The sequence below is a fragment of the Lontra canadensis genome, unplaced genomic scaffold, assembly GCF_010015895.1.
Source record: "Lontra canadensis isolate GAN:19392208 unplaced genomic scaffold, GSC_riverotter_1.0 scaffold33, whole genome shotgun sequence".
NCBI classification, from domain to species: Eukaryota; Metazoa; Chordata; class Mammalia; order Carnivora; family Mustelidae; genus Lontra; species Lontra canadensis.
The window spans coordinates 12,053,408-12,068,143 of NW_022631027.1; the positions used below are offsets into that span (position 1 = coordinate 12,053,408).

The window sequence follows — 14,736 nt, forward strand, 5'->3', positions numbered from 1 at the left end:
TCCCTGATGCTATTCACCAAAACATCTATTTCTAATGAAATTACATATCTGTTAGCATAATACTTTGGTTGATGTGAATCTCTTCCTTAGAGAGCTTCCTTTTAAGCGCTATGAAAGCAGAGATGCTGTCTCTCTCTTTCTCTCTCTTTTTTTTTTTTTTTTGCTCACCATTATATTCCCAGTGCCACAGTGAATGGATAGACTAATGAATGAGTATGTGTCCAGGCCAAGAATTCTCAAATTTTCTGATGTTCCTATATAATTTAAAGTGACATGCCTCTGAAACATTCTATTTTTACATGAATGACTTTCATGTGTATAATTCTACCCCGTCCCACAAAAATGACACTAATAAGTCACCATTACGTGTATAATTTTTGTGCTCTTTTGCCAGTGGTGATGATAAATTAATCTGATCTATTTGTAGTCATTTTCACTCTTCACTTGTAGCAAGTAAAACATGTGTATTGTTTGGGCTTAAGTGCATAGGCTCTGGGGGTCAAACAGGGCTGGGCCTTAATGCCAGGCTCCCTGATTTATTCACCGTGAGCTTGAGCAAGCAACTCAGTATAACTACACCTGCTCTTTTACCTGCAGAATGAGAACAATAATAACTAAAACTCCTCATGCTGTTATGAGGACTAACTGAGTTAATGTAGTAAAGACTACTCCAATAACTCTTACTGTTATTTTATTACATATGATAACATGACAAATTCTTGCTACGGCTCAGTAACCTTGAACTACTGGACTAGACCTTGGGCATCTTTTTTTGGAAACACTTTGAAACATACATTGTTAAGCATATATTTGTTGAATAATATTAACCAATCTACAACTATCATTCAACTAGTATTTGGTTTCTATTTTCTTAAGCATGGGGATTCTGTTCTCTAACTTTAAAGAAAATGTACATGGGATGTGTGTGGTAAAGAGGACAGGATTTACTCATTAGAATATAACAGGCCAAACTTTGAGGGCAGTGGAAACTCGGGAAAAATGGGAGAACCAGGTAATCAGGGACACTTCTTGGGCAAGTTGGGACTTGTCTGAGAAAAATCTCAAGTGCAAAAAGGATCTGAATAGTCGTCAAAGGTGAGGATCATGATATCCAGCGCCTTCTCTGCACCACACACTCAACTGTATTTACTACCTTATGGGACTTCACCTAAAACTGGAAAGAGCTCTGGGAAGTAGTAAAACAGTTCTCCACTCTTCATTCATTCATTCATTCATTTATTCATCCATCAAGTATTTCTCTAGAGTCACCTATCTACCAGACCCTGTACTTTTTACTGGGAATATTCCATGAAGAAAACATATAAATGCCTTCTCCATGCACAGCTTATATTCTGGTGGGTTTGACAGCAATAAATAAATAAATAAATAAATAAATAAATAAAAACAAAAATATCGTATGTGGTATATTAAAAGTTGAAACATTCTATGGAGAAAAGTGAATAGGGAATGAGGAAGGGATTCCTTGGGGAGGGAAAACCATATTAAATACAGGTAAGGGAGGCCTCCCTAGGTTAGAAAAAATGAGAAGCCAAGTGACCTCTTCAAGGTCACATACCCAGCATGTGGCAAAAGCAGGATTCAAACCTAGGTTCATGTGGCTCCCAGACCCCTATTTTGCTCTCTAAAATATACAGAGGAATGGGCATTCTGCTGGGGCAAACATAAAGTCCGCACAGAACCTGTCTGTGAGGGAAAGGAAATTGGGTTGATGTGTGGTATAGGATTCCTCTGCAAGGAGAGAAAATACACTTGGCTGCGAAGGGTGCAGCCAGATTACTGACGATCCCAGAAGCCCAGTGGATGTATCTGGGTTTAATGCAGCAGGAATGAAGTTTGTTTTGTTTTGTTGTCTTGTTATTAGCAGCGGATTATGTTCCAAAGAAGAGAGAGGCAGAATGGGAGGTATTTGGAGGAGAGTCTGAAGTGAGAAGGCAGTTAGGAACCCAGAGATAGAAGAAAGAGAAAAAGCACTGATCTCGAAAATCGAGTACGGTCCCAGAGTATACATGTTGGTCAGAATGGCCAAGAAATGAAACGAGGAGGAGACATTTTGTAGTGGAAATAAGCTGGGACCAGATGAATCACCCGGTATGGGAAATGAACAAGAAGAATGAGTCAAAGGCAGATGTCTAGCATCTGTGACTGGGGGATGTGGATGCCTTTAACCAAGACATGGAGTCTTGGAGTAGGTTAGTGCTCATCTTATTCTGGAACCATTTCAGAGTTCTGCACATGGTGCAAGATAACTGGGAGACACCCCAGGATACTGCCAGCCAGAGTCAGAGTTGCTGCTCAGAATAAACATCCTCCTTGCCCAAATGAGAAGCCCGGGAACCATCATGGATTGCTCCCCCTCCTTCGCCTGTCATCCCCAGTGTGCCATCAAACTCCAAACCTTCCATCTCCACAAACCTCCCGGATATCCTCCCTTCTGTTTGTGCCCATGGAGGCCTGATTTGGGCCATCTTATTTCTCTCGTTCTGCACAACTTGCCCCCTCTATCCTCACCTGGAGTTTCACTTTCCAGCAAACCTATTTTCAAAACACAGATTGTATCATAGAGTAAAGGGGCTGAAAGGAAGCAAACCTTCAGTCATCCACGTGTCCATTTGTTGAACATACACCATTTCATTTAAACTTTTAAGTCCTTAGAAGCTTTTAAGGAGGCTGTTATTAGCCTCATTTAACGAGGAAGAATCTGAGGCTCGGGAAGGTACATTGGTAATGGCCCAAATGAGGTAAACTGCATAATGGCATGCACTGAGTAAATAAAGAAGCTGAGATTCAACCAGCTTTAACTCACTTGAAGTCTGACAAGGGCTCTCAGATCCCTGGCATTGCAAAGAAAAAAGCTCAGATCATTGTAAGCTACAAGGCCATTCAGGATAATTACCCCTGTGTTCTTCTACTTCCCACTCGTCACTCACGCTGGATGACTCGTGCCATTCCACAATGCTACTCCTCCACGTGTGCATGCTGTGCCCAAGCCTACAATACACTAAGGGCTCCATAAACGCCTACTTAATGAAGCATTTTATATTGCTTCTGCACACTGTGCTCTTTGCTCCTCATTCCTTATGCCCCCACCTTAGACCTTCCTGCCTTACAAACCTTTCAAGTTTATGTATCCCCTTTCTGACTGTCCCTAATCCCAACAGGATCTCCTGAGTCTATGAACTGATATCATTACATTTAACCTTCTATAAAACTCTTTCTATCTTGTGACCTATTTAAGTAGATGGACTGTGTCTTTTTCATGTTATTTAATCCCCAGCACCAAGCACCGTGCCTGGATTCTAACAGGGGCTCAGTAAATGTTTCTGTCACGAAGGAAGAGAGGAATGGACTCGTGGAGGGAATAACCTATTATTGTCTGACCCCTGAACCAGGCTGTAACTCCCACAGGAGACAGATCATGTTTATCTGAGCCTCCTCGCACCCCCAGTCCTTGGCACAGTGCCTGGAACCTGCAGGCACTCACACTCAGAAATGGTCATGCATGAGTGCACGAATGTTTGTTGAGTTATTACAGTTAAGGCATTATCTTCATGGGACCTTTCATAAGGTCATTTTCCAGGTGTATGAGAATGTCTGAGGGGCCACTGTGGAGTGTTCTGAATATATGCAATCGGAGGGGCTCCAGCCCAAGGGGAAACCATGGTCCCACTCCTTCACTACCTGGTTCTTGGATGAGGAAGTGACGCGGAGGAGACTAGCGTTCTAGATTTGGTCTTGCAGGGGGTCATGATGTTCACGGGAAGTGAAGACAAGTCGGTAACAGCCACAGGATGATGAGTAGGAAGACTGATGAGGCAGACGCCAGTGAAGGGGTTCTGGACCCATGCAGCTGAAACCTAGTTACATCTGACACTAGTGCTTTGAAATTTTAACTTTTGGGAGTTCTTCTCTTAGGGTTGATGTAAGGTGTTTGTCTTGTTTTGTTTTGTTTTAAATGTTTCGATCTGCTTCATCTGCGGTAAGTGAAACAAAGGAAAAGGCTCTGGCCCGAGTCTGGGCCCTGGTTTTCCTGGGGCCATAAGATATCTGTGGGAGAGAGGTGGGGGTAAGCCTAAGTCTCCCAGGCATCTAGCAAACCAGAGGGAGTGACATTAGGAAGAAAAGCAGCACAGAGCCTGGGGCAGGGATGAGGTCATAGTCAGCACCCTACCACTGGAGGTTCTACAAAACAGAGCCTGTTTAAAATGCCTGGCACACAAATTGTTAGCTGGAAAGGTTCATACAAGTTTTTGCTTACTGGTTAGGAACTAGGGAAAGGAGCAGAAGAAGGGAAGTTAACATGAGAAGCAATTTAAATGTAATCAAAATGGAAATAAAGTGTTTTTTCCTATTATAATGTGTCAAAGCCAAAATATGTTTTGATGTATAGTTTACACATTTTCCATCTGGGTTAAATGTTATGTACTCATACTTATAATGGACTGATTATTTCTAAAGCCAGGCTAAAATATATTTTCCAACAATCAAAACCTGTAGTAATATTCCAAGGATATCTTATAAAAGGGATAGAGACAGCATGCTCACTTCATTAGAAATCACTACGAATGCTCTTCATCTCCTGGCAAAATCTGACTTGAGGTGGTATTGTCTTGGAAACCATCCATGGAGTCTTAGTTACTAAAGGGAACGAGTTCATCTCTCAAAGCACGGTGACATGGCAGTTCATGGAGGGTATTACGCTGAGGCACTGGGATAATCTGGGATGCTCTAGATACTCTGTCATGAAAAGTGACCCCAGGAAATTTTTAAAATATCCAACTTACTCAGTCTTAAAAACCAGCCAAGGAAAACTGAGTGGTTTTGCCCATTTCCATTTAATATGAAAATATTTTGTTCACCTTTAAGTGTAGAATTTACATATTTTTCACCCCCAAATTTGACTTTAGGCAGAATAAATGAAAAAGGAGAAAGAAATGAATGACTTAAAATGTACATATTATCATTTGACACACCACATTTAGGGAAACCTGGCAATTCACACTTGTATTCTCATCGGTGATTATAGAAGTTAATTAAAAATGTAGCGAAATCCAAATAAATTTGTACTTACCAGAAATACTGCTATAGATATTCCAACCAGAAAGCCTGCTATCACATCTGACCAATGATTTCGATATTCTGCTACTCTGTTGAGTCCAGTAAGAAAGGCCAAACACATTAAGCCCAAACATAAAACGGGCTTAGCAAGTCTTGTTCCTTTGGCTTTGATTGTGTTGGTAATGTACATCTGAAACATTAAATGAAAAATACAACTTTTCATGAAGGTATTTTCTTAATATATACCTGATATACTTGTATATTGTATACACATATATTTATAGACATATCTATGCCTACAGGATTCAAATAATTAACTGCAGTTATGAATTTTTTTGAAGGAACTTTCTTAGAAGTAGAATTTTTAAAAGGTGATTATTTAATTTTACTTACCTGATATTTACTAATGGCCAATTCTTTTAATATAAATCACCTAGAAACACTGAGCACTGACATTCCGAGTGATTTTTTAACTTTTAATGTACCTACTGAACTATTAATATTTAACTATTAATGTACCTATTGCTTTATCTGAATTGACATCTTAGATCACTACTGTTAGAAGGGGCAAACTGATGAAGGTGTATTTTGAATGCTTGCATTTTTGTATGCCATATTGGGAGGATGGAGAATTGATAGGTCAGAACTTGTGACTATAGCTGTAAAAAATAAAAAGTTGATTTTCACTGAACAGACAGTACTTTGAAGAAAGAATTTGAGGTTAAGTGCAGTGACAAGGTTTGCTTTTATGTTGTTTCAGAAATTGTGAAATTACTTTGTCTTAATTAGATTTTATCAGCCAGAATTAGGACAACAAAAAAACTTAACAACAATCGGGGAAAATGTCTCCTTAAAACAAACAATGAACAGATACCTACATTTTTGGTGTCTTCACATATGCTAATGAAGAAGATATAGTGCCCACCGATTGCCTAAATGAAATGTCCCCACCCAGGGAGCCACCATGCTCAAAAATAATTTGGTCTTTCTTCCACTCTGATTTATTCTATTGCTCAGTTGTTGATAATTTAAACTTGTGTTATACATAAGCAAAGCTGTTGACTGCAAGGGGAATGTGTCAGCTAATATATCAAGTCATTAGTAAAGTAATTATAAAGGAGGTGGCTTTGACAGTCCAATACATTTTTACGGTATTAATGTCAGTGGGTATCTAATGCTGATGACACGCTCTGAAAAAATACTTAAAAATGCATTTAATCACTTGCCTATTGCACTGTGTTGAATTAAAAAAAAAAAAATTGCCTGAGAGATTAAACCAAAAATCGGCACTCAAGTTTTTCCTTCACAGCAGCCATTTCAGAATGCTATGAAATTTAGTAATTATCTCCACATCCCTAACCCCGCTACACACACACTTTTTTCTTTTTAATTTTTTAAAAGATTTTATTTATTTGACAGGCAGAGATCACAAGGAGGCAGAGAGGCAGGCAGAGAGAGAGGGGGAAGCAGGCTCCCTGCTGAGCAGAGAGCCCGATGCGGGGCTCGATCCCAGGACCCTGGGATCATGACCTGAGCCGAAGGCAGAGGCTTAACCCACTGAGCCACCCAGGTGCCCCCACACCCTTTTTCCCTCCTGGGCCAAGTCTGCAGCCCTGTTAGCTGCCAGAAGAGGATGCATGAATATTTAAACAGCCCATGTGATACAAGGCTTCTATCTATCCAAGTTCTAGCCCTTTGCCATCTCTCTCATGTCCCAACAATCTAGGGTGGGGGGCGGGAAGCTGAATTGTTTCACCTTTGGCCTGTGACCTTCGGAGCTGGGTCTGGGTACTCTAAGCCTGGGCGTGGCAGAGCTGAATAATTTCAGTGACGAAGGATAAGTAGACATGAGGGGGAAACAAGAAATGATGAGAGAGAGAAAATGATGTTTCTGCCATTCTGAGAGAAGGTGTTAAAGAGCTCTGCCCACACGAATAACAAGGCAGGGATATCACACCATTTCAGGTTGTCACGGATGCATGTAATGGAGTAATTCCTTATCTGACTAGTGCCTATGAATAGGGAGTGAAATTGGGGCTGCTCGTGAGGTTTTCTTTAACAGAGCTATAACATTGATTAATTCTGGCTTTTGCATTTCTTCACATCTGTCAGAACTCTAAACATACCCTGTCCTTATTAAGAGAAAATAAATGTGGGATGATAATTGAAGAGTATTAATATTACTAATATTCATTATAGCTATGATTTAGTGAGTGATCGCTGTTCAAGGCAATGTTCTAAGTATCTTATGTTAATTACCTTATTAAAGTCTCCAAATAGCCATATAAGTCAGATCTCATCATTACCTTCATTTTGTAGATGAAAAAAACTGAATCAAGGTAAAGCTCATTATGAAGAAAACACAATTTGGCTTTTGGGAGTGGTACTGTTGAAAATGGAAAGATGTAAATGAGAAGTAAAGCACCTCTTAATCTCTCCTCTTTCTTCACTGATTTCTTGCATGGAGGAAACGGCCAATGGACACAAGCTGAGTATCAGTGAATACAAAAGAGTTGAAATCAGAGGAGAAACAAGGCTGCCGTAATATCATAGGGTGAAGCCACATTTATTCTCTGCTATTAGGGAGAAACAAGAAGTAACGAAGTATGGTCTCTCTCTGTGTAGACAATTTCTCACAGAATCTATCTGGTTTTGGAAAGCATTTGTCTTCCCCCCTCATCCTCAAAGGGCATCTCAGATACTTGTCCCAGTTGTATAGACTTAGAGTAATCTATAAGCTTGGGTGATGACTCTGAGGTTTCTTTTGAATGTTTGCTCCAGTTGCACTAATGACCCAAACATTGGTTATAAGGACTCCAAAGATGTAGTCTGGCTATAGTGCAGACTCATGAAAAAGCTTCTGTCTGAGGAATAGCCTGGGATTTGGCTCTTCCTTCACCAGATCACCACTTAATGTCCAGACCCAGAAAGGAAGATGATTGAATTTTAAGGGTTATGGGAAAAGAGTGACATTTGTTCAAATACATTTGACTTTAAGGTGGATCATACCATGTTTTGTAATATATTTTTCTAGAGCATAATCAGTTTGCATGGATGTCACAAAAGAAACATTTGAGAGTTTTCACTTATACTCGACAACTCTTGGGTACTTTATGAATATAAGTGCCTTTTAACCAGTCTAATTGTGTTATTCTTACAGAAAGTCTATTATTCCTAATTTGCAGGAGAGGAAATTACGGCACAAGAATCTATTAAGCAAGTTGGATACAGTACAGAAATTGATTATTTATGCTCCCTTGGTTTTTAATTCACTTATGAAACCATCTAGGTTAACCAGATGTCAAAATGTAGCTAAACTAAAACAAACAGAAGAGTGTATGATTTGAGCAAGATCATATCCACTCAGTCCTCAAGGGTCAGTGGGTGCTCACTACCTTCCAGAACCCTCTCATTATTTAACCTTTGTTAGCGGTCCCTGTCCACCCATTCCGTGAGCATTTATCAGCACAAAGATGCAGAAACCAAAGCTGATTGGCCGCTGTCCACTAACTGTCTGGTATATATTCTTCTACACTTCTCTCCTTGTTTATACAAATATATACAGTAACTAACATACACATAAAGGGGTTTTGCTTACTTGTTTGTTTTTACTAAAGTGTAATCACCAGGCCCATATTATTCAGAAGCGTGAAGTGATTCACCTGTGATAATAAACATCCATCTGATGGGTAAGTTGAGAAAGCACCGTATGATTTTAAAACACTAATTATATAAGTAAATAAAAATAAAAACAAATATTTGTATTTGTTAAGCACTTACTATACACCTGAAACTGCTTCTCCAAGAGGAGACATCTAAAGTGAGATCCAGGAAAAGGAGTCTGAGAGTTCCCAGCAAAAGGAAGTGGTGGGGGAATGACTACTGAATTCTGTCAAATGCTTTTCCTGCGGCATATATATATTATTATATATATATATATATAGTTATAATCATATAACAATGATTATATTGTTTTATGTTTTTGCCACACAAATTGTCTGGCATATGTATTTGTTTACCTGCTATTGTCTTTCTCCTCCGTGTCTATCTCACAGTACCTGGAGCAATACCTGGTACAGGGCAGGCACCTATGATGGGAAGAACACAGCTCCCAAACGATGCCCATGCACCAATCCTATGAAACAGAAGAAGGGTGCCACAAGCCAAAGAATTCACACAGACTCTAGAAGCTGCAAAAATCCAAGAATGAATTCTCCCCTAGAGCCTTCAGAAGGGATGTAACTGGACTGACCCTTGATTTTATCCTAGTGAGACCCATGTTGGATTTCAGAACAGCAGAACTGCAAGATAGTAAACTTGGGTTATTTTAAGCCACCAGGTTTGTGGTAATCTGTCATGGTGTTAAAAGAAAACCACTACCTTCAATCAATATGGGCTCAGCGTGTGAATAATGAAACATTCTGGGATTTGTAAAACTGGTCCAATGGAGGAGGTAACTGTGGCCTAGGGATTAGCGCATCCACTTTGCAATCAGTAAGACCTGGTTTAGTTCTTAGCTCTGCCGCTCATGTAGACAAGTTATCCAATGTTTAAGCCTCGGTCTCCTAATGTATAAAATGTAAATGATCACGAAAGCATCATCGCATAGTACTGGAAGGACTAAAGACACAATATAGGGGAAGTTCTCAGTACAGAGCTTGGCCCACAGTAAGTGCCTTGTAACTGCAAAGGTTAAGTCAGCGCCAGGCCGAAGAACACGGAAGTCCAGGACCTACGGTGCTGCATGATCATGAAGATGGCACCTGGTGAGTGGGGATCATTAGGTATGTGATGGCATCATGGCCGAGCATGGGGAGAACTTGGTTCCTTCTCTTGTTTCTAGGCTCCTTTCGCCTTTTCCTTATGCCATTTTGCAGCTTTTGTTTTCTTTCTTCTAAGTTCTCTAAAGACAGCCACTAATTATTTGCAGTCTGTTTGTTGCCCTCTACTCTTACCCTTTGCCTCTTCTTTCCTACAGACAAAATTACCTCAATTCTACCCATCAGTATGGAAATAACTCAGTGGCCAGATCTCTCAGTAACACGTCATTCTGGTGCTTTTGACATACTGTAGTCCTCCTCCCAAAATGTAGAGTCCAAAACAGAGATATGGTCAGGGGTGCATATCTCCTGACCAGGTCAGGGTATAACTTACTTTTCTGGATTGCACCTTATGGTCTTACTCATGGAACTGTATATTGTAATTTGGTTAGGAATGGATCATCTTTAAGCTGATTTCCAGGTTTTGACTATTTTGATCAATACAGCCTAAAGAAGGAATAGGGTTTTTGGTTTTTGTTTTTCAATAACTATATAGTAGTACTGGTCAGAGTGTTTGTGACTTCCTCTCATGGAGTGATGCCCTAGCAAGTTCCCCTACTTTGGACTCCCAGGATTACTCAAAAAATCAAACTTCTTAATTGTTTTCAAATTAATATTTCACCCTGCCAACACCATTTTGAACTTTTATGATGACATCTATTATCTTTGTTCTTTCTCTGAGCTTCTTGTTAGCTCTATACGGCATCAAAGATAGAACTTCGTGGCACTCTAGTAGAGATTTACTTGCAAGTTGGTATGGACACACTGAGCACTATCTTTTAGGTTCATTTATTAAGCCAGCTGCACAGTGTTCTGAAAGTCTTACTGTTGTATCCATACTTATTTACATTCATAGATTTGTCAAACAGCAATGTAAAGGTGTCTGATAAGGTGTGTAATAGAATGGTGATGGGAGGTAATACAACAGAGGAAAGACCATAGACTTTGTACCAGACAGATTTGTGTTCACATAATTCAGGGCTATGAGAGGGGAGTGCAATAAACAGTAGTATATTGAAGTCATAAATTTTATATACTGCAATCTAGATTGTATAAAGCACGCAGCTACTTTATTTTCCATAACTGATCTAAACTCCATCATGAGCATCCATCCAAGACTGAACAGGAACAGAATAGGGGAGGGAGGAATGTTTAATAAACCATCAGTTGTTTTCTCAATTTCTCACTCTTCCCTTTCTGGCAAAATGGCACTCGAGTCCAGTTGGCAGTCTGCCCAAGTGGGGAGGCAACCTCAGAGCAGCCATAGGTCTGTCTTACAGTGTGGCCTCTTCATTTCTGCTGGCTTCCACAGCCCTGTGCTTCTCCCACGTGGTCTCCCCTGGGTGCTCTGCTGACAATCACTGTTTAATGTCCTTGTGAACCCAATGCTGACTTGTTCCATCTAGGCTCACATGCTATAAAATTCCTGTGAATCTCCCGCACATCTTCCTGCCAGCCCCAGGTGCGCTACCTGTTCTTTCCAGCTCTGCAGTAGGGTCCCCTGGTTCCCATTATACTCATCTCTGCTGCCTGCCCTACCTGCTCTTGGGGTGCCCTGAGGTTGAATTCTTCCAATTGCAAGACAGAAATGACGTAAAGACCATTTATCTTCTGCTTTCTCTTCAACTTTGCAGTTTCTATTATCTGGTGACTAATTTCCTTCTCAGAGATCCTAACTCAGGGTGCTCAGTCAGATGATCACATCTGCCATTCTGGTCTTTGCTCTCCTCCAATCTTCCCACTTCCTAGACCCAGAAATGCACCTTCTCCTCCCTTAGGTTGATGGTTCCACCTCTTACATTAGATCTTGTGTTCTCTGTGTTACTGGCTCATGATAGTCAAATCTTTAACTTTTGCTTTTGGTACGTAAAGGTAGTTTTGGGATTTAGAAATTCCCGTTCTCTTTTGACAAAAAGAGATTTGATTATTAAAACTAAATAGTGTCTTCTTTTTTGATAGATACTGGCTCATCTCTTTCCTACCTACCCTTGACTGAGGTATAATTTGCAAATAATAATTTTGATATGTATATATATTGTTAAGTAATCACCACAATCAAACTAATTAATATATCCATTTCTTCACAGAGTTATCATTTTGTGTGTATATGTGTGAGACCATTTAGGATACACCTGCTCTCTTAACAAGTTTTAAGTATGCAATACAGTACTGTTAACTATAGTCACATTGTGGAACATTAAGTCTCTGTGAGGTAAATATACTACATATACAATGGAATACTATTCTGCCTTTAAAAAAAAAAAAAAAAGGAAATCCTACTATTTTTGACAACATGGATGAACCTGAAGGACATTATGGTAAGTGAAATATCCAGGCACAGAAAGAAAATACTGCATGATCTCTCTATGTGGAATCTAAAATAGTCAAATTCACAGAAGCAGAGAATAGAGAGTGGTGGTTGCCAGGAACTGGGGGAAAGGGAGATGGAGAGATGTCAGCCCTTCTTTTATGGACCACCCTTCTCTAAGGCAAATGAATAACAGATGAGAAATCCTAGAGCTATGTTGTCCAATGGTAGCCACTAGCTAGTACAGCAACTGACCATTTGAAATGTAGTTAGTGGAAACAAGGGATTCAATTTTTTAATTTTAGTTAACTTTAGTTAATTCAAATTTCAAAACTAGTGTTTGATTATTAGAAACATTTTAAATATGTTTGGAACAAATTAGGTATGTGTGTCTAGTTTTTACACTGTGAATTCTATGAAACCTAAATACAGATAAAGTATTTCAGATGAAAATTTAGTTCCCATCTGAGATGTAATGCAAGTGTCAAATAAACACACTGGATTTCAAAACTTTGCCAAGAAAGGAATGCAAAATTAATAATTTTATGTTGATACATGTTGAATTGGTAATATTCTAGATATATTCAGTCATATGAAATAGATTTTAAAATTAATCTCACCATTTTTTAAGCTTCTTTAATGTGACTACTGAAAAATTAAAAAATCATATATGTGGCTCATTTTATGTTTCTATTGGATAATCTAAATAATCTATTTGGTAATGCTGACCTAAATAAGAGCATCATGATAGAAAGGGAATGAAAAATATATCAGTTAATTGGAAAAAAACTGCACGCATTTCACCATTTATTGCTATTTTGTTATTTAATTATTATATTGGTTGGAGTTGGGCATTGAACCTAAAAGCATTTTTTAGGGTACCTGGGCTTTATCAGACAATAGTTATCTATATCTTTATATCTATATTTATCTTTTACATCTATTCACATTACAGTTTAAGTAACACATAATGTGATAAAGTGATATTTTGGACTTATTTTGAATTTTCAGAGTCAGTCTACTTTTTTCAGGTTCTAATGATCATAACATCTACTTTTCAACCTTTGACTTCATCAAAGTTAAACATTTGTTTTGTCTTTTACTGACAGTCATTAGGTGCTCAGGAGATTCCGCATGTAGTTACTGGAAACCAAGAGGAAAAGCTCAAAATAAGAGTTTAATATTCTGGGTTAAAATGTCAACCCACCTTTCATTAGTTCTGAGACTTTAGCCAAATTACTTATCTGCGTCTTATTTTTGTAACATTTATAAAATTAAAACGGCAATAATAGTCTGTGGGATTTGGCTTAAGAAATTACACAAGGAATGCAAATTTTGGCACCAGGAAGATTTTTGTTTATTTTGTTACTTGAATCCACCTAAGGGATTAAAAAGAGATTATTTAGATTAAAACTATGTATTTCCTGGGAGAACTAATAAAATCAGTTGCCTAGCATGTGGGCATGGGGATAAAGGTCCTTAAGCATATTGTAGCTAAAAAATGAAGGGAAGTCATCCATTTCCTTACAATATACTTAGTGGGTCCCTAACAAAAGATTACATAATCATGAACACAGAATTTATCATGTAGTTGATGTCCTTGAATGGGCAACATTAGGGAGTCACAAATGTGATGTGAGTAACAACACCCTCAGTGTTCAGGACCAGCTGGTAGGTGCAGTTAAGATCTGAATATGCTCAGTGACTCAGCTGCCCTCAGCACAATGGCCAATTGATGGTTTGGTTGTAAATAACAGCTCCTTCATCACTGACACATTTACCTTATCCCTGAAGTGCAGCCGTGGCTGATTGAACATGGAGCCCATTTCTCTCCAGTGGGACCCCCCCCCACATCCCGAGAAATGCATTATATGCGTGGCCCTTCATCTCTCAGCTAGCAAAATAAAAACACTTTGACTTGACATTTTCTCGGTCTAAAATCAAGAACCACACACAGTCACCACTTAACATTTGTTTTCCATACACCAGATAAAAAGTAAAATAATATTTAGATAAAGATAGGCTGTTATTAAAAAAAAAAAAGATAAGCGGTTATCTTTTTTTCTGATTGTGATACAAGGAAAAGAAAAACTATGTGCCGGTTGAAGAGTTACATGCAAGCAAAAGATACTTGATTCCTATGATTTTAAGAACTCTGTCATATCTAAGATTTAAAGTTTGCTGATTAACAAGTAAGGAACTAAAATTAATATGTAAAAGATGGATCTGGAGATCTTTAAATACTACACAAATGTGCATTTGACTGCTAGATGAATTTAGGAATCAGTTTTAGCTTAACTTAAAGGCAAACGAAGAAAATACAACACGCAAAGCTATTAAAATACCCAAGTTAAATGTCAGGGACAAGAAATCAGTGGTAAAATGGCAAAAGCACATCTCAACTATCTCTGCCTAATCCTCAAAACTGTTTGAATTTGTGGATAAGGGGGATTCATATTTTCCCTCAGACTTACCTCAGTTCAGGAAAGAAACTATAATTAATGAGCATGTAATTAATCGCAGACATGATCT

The 14,736-nt window shown here is 38.8% G+C and overlaps 1 protein-coding gene across 3 annotated transcripts in view; it reads right to left on the bottom strand.

Moving 5' to 3' along the window:
• PLPPR5 (phospholipid phosphatase related 5) overlaps positions 1 to 14,736 on the bottom strand; it is a 118,937-nt gene that overhangs the window by 34,926 nt on the left and 69,275 nt on the right. For all 3 annotated transcript variants that reach the window (XM_032867200.1, XM_032867201.1, XM_032867199.1), the window contains one exon: positions 5,090 to 5,266. In XM_032867200.1, the coding sequence (XP_032723091.1) occupies positions 5,090 to 5,266 (177 nt within the window). The remainder of the gene's footprint in view (positions 1 to 5,089; positions 5,267 to 14,736) is intronic.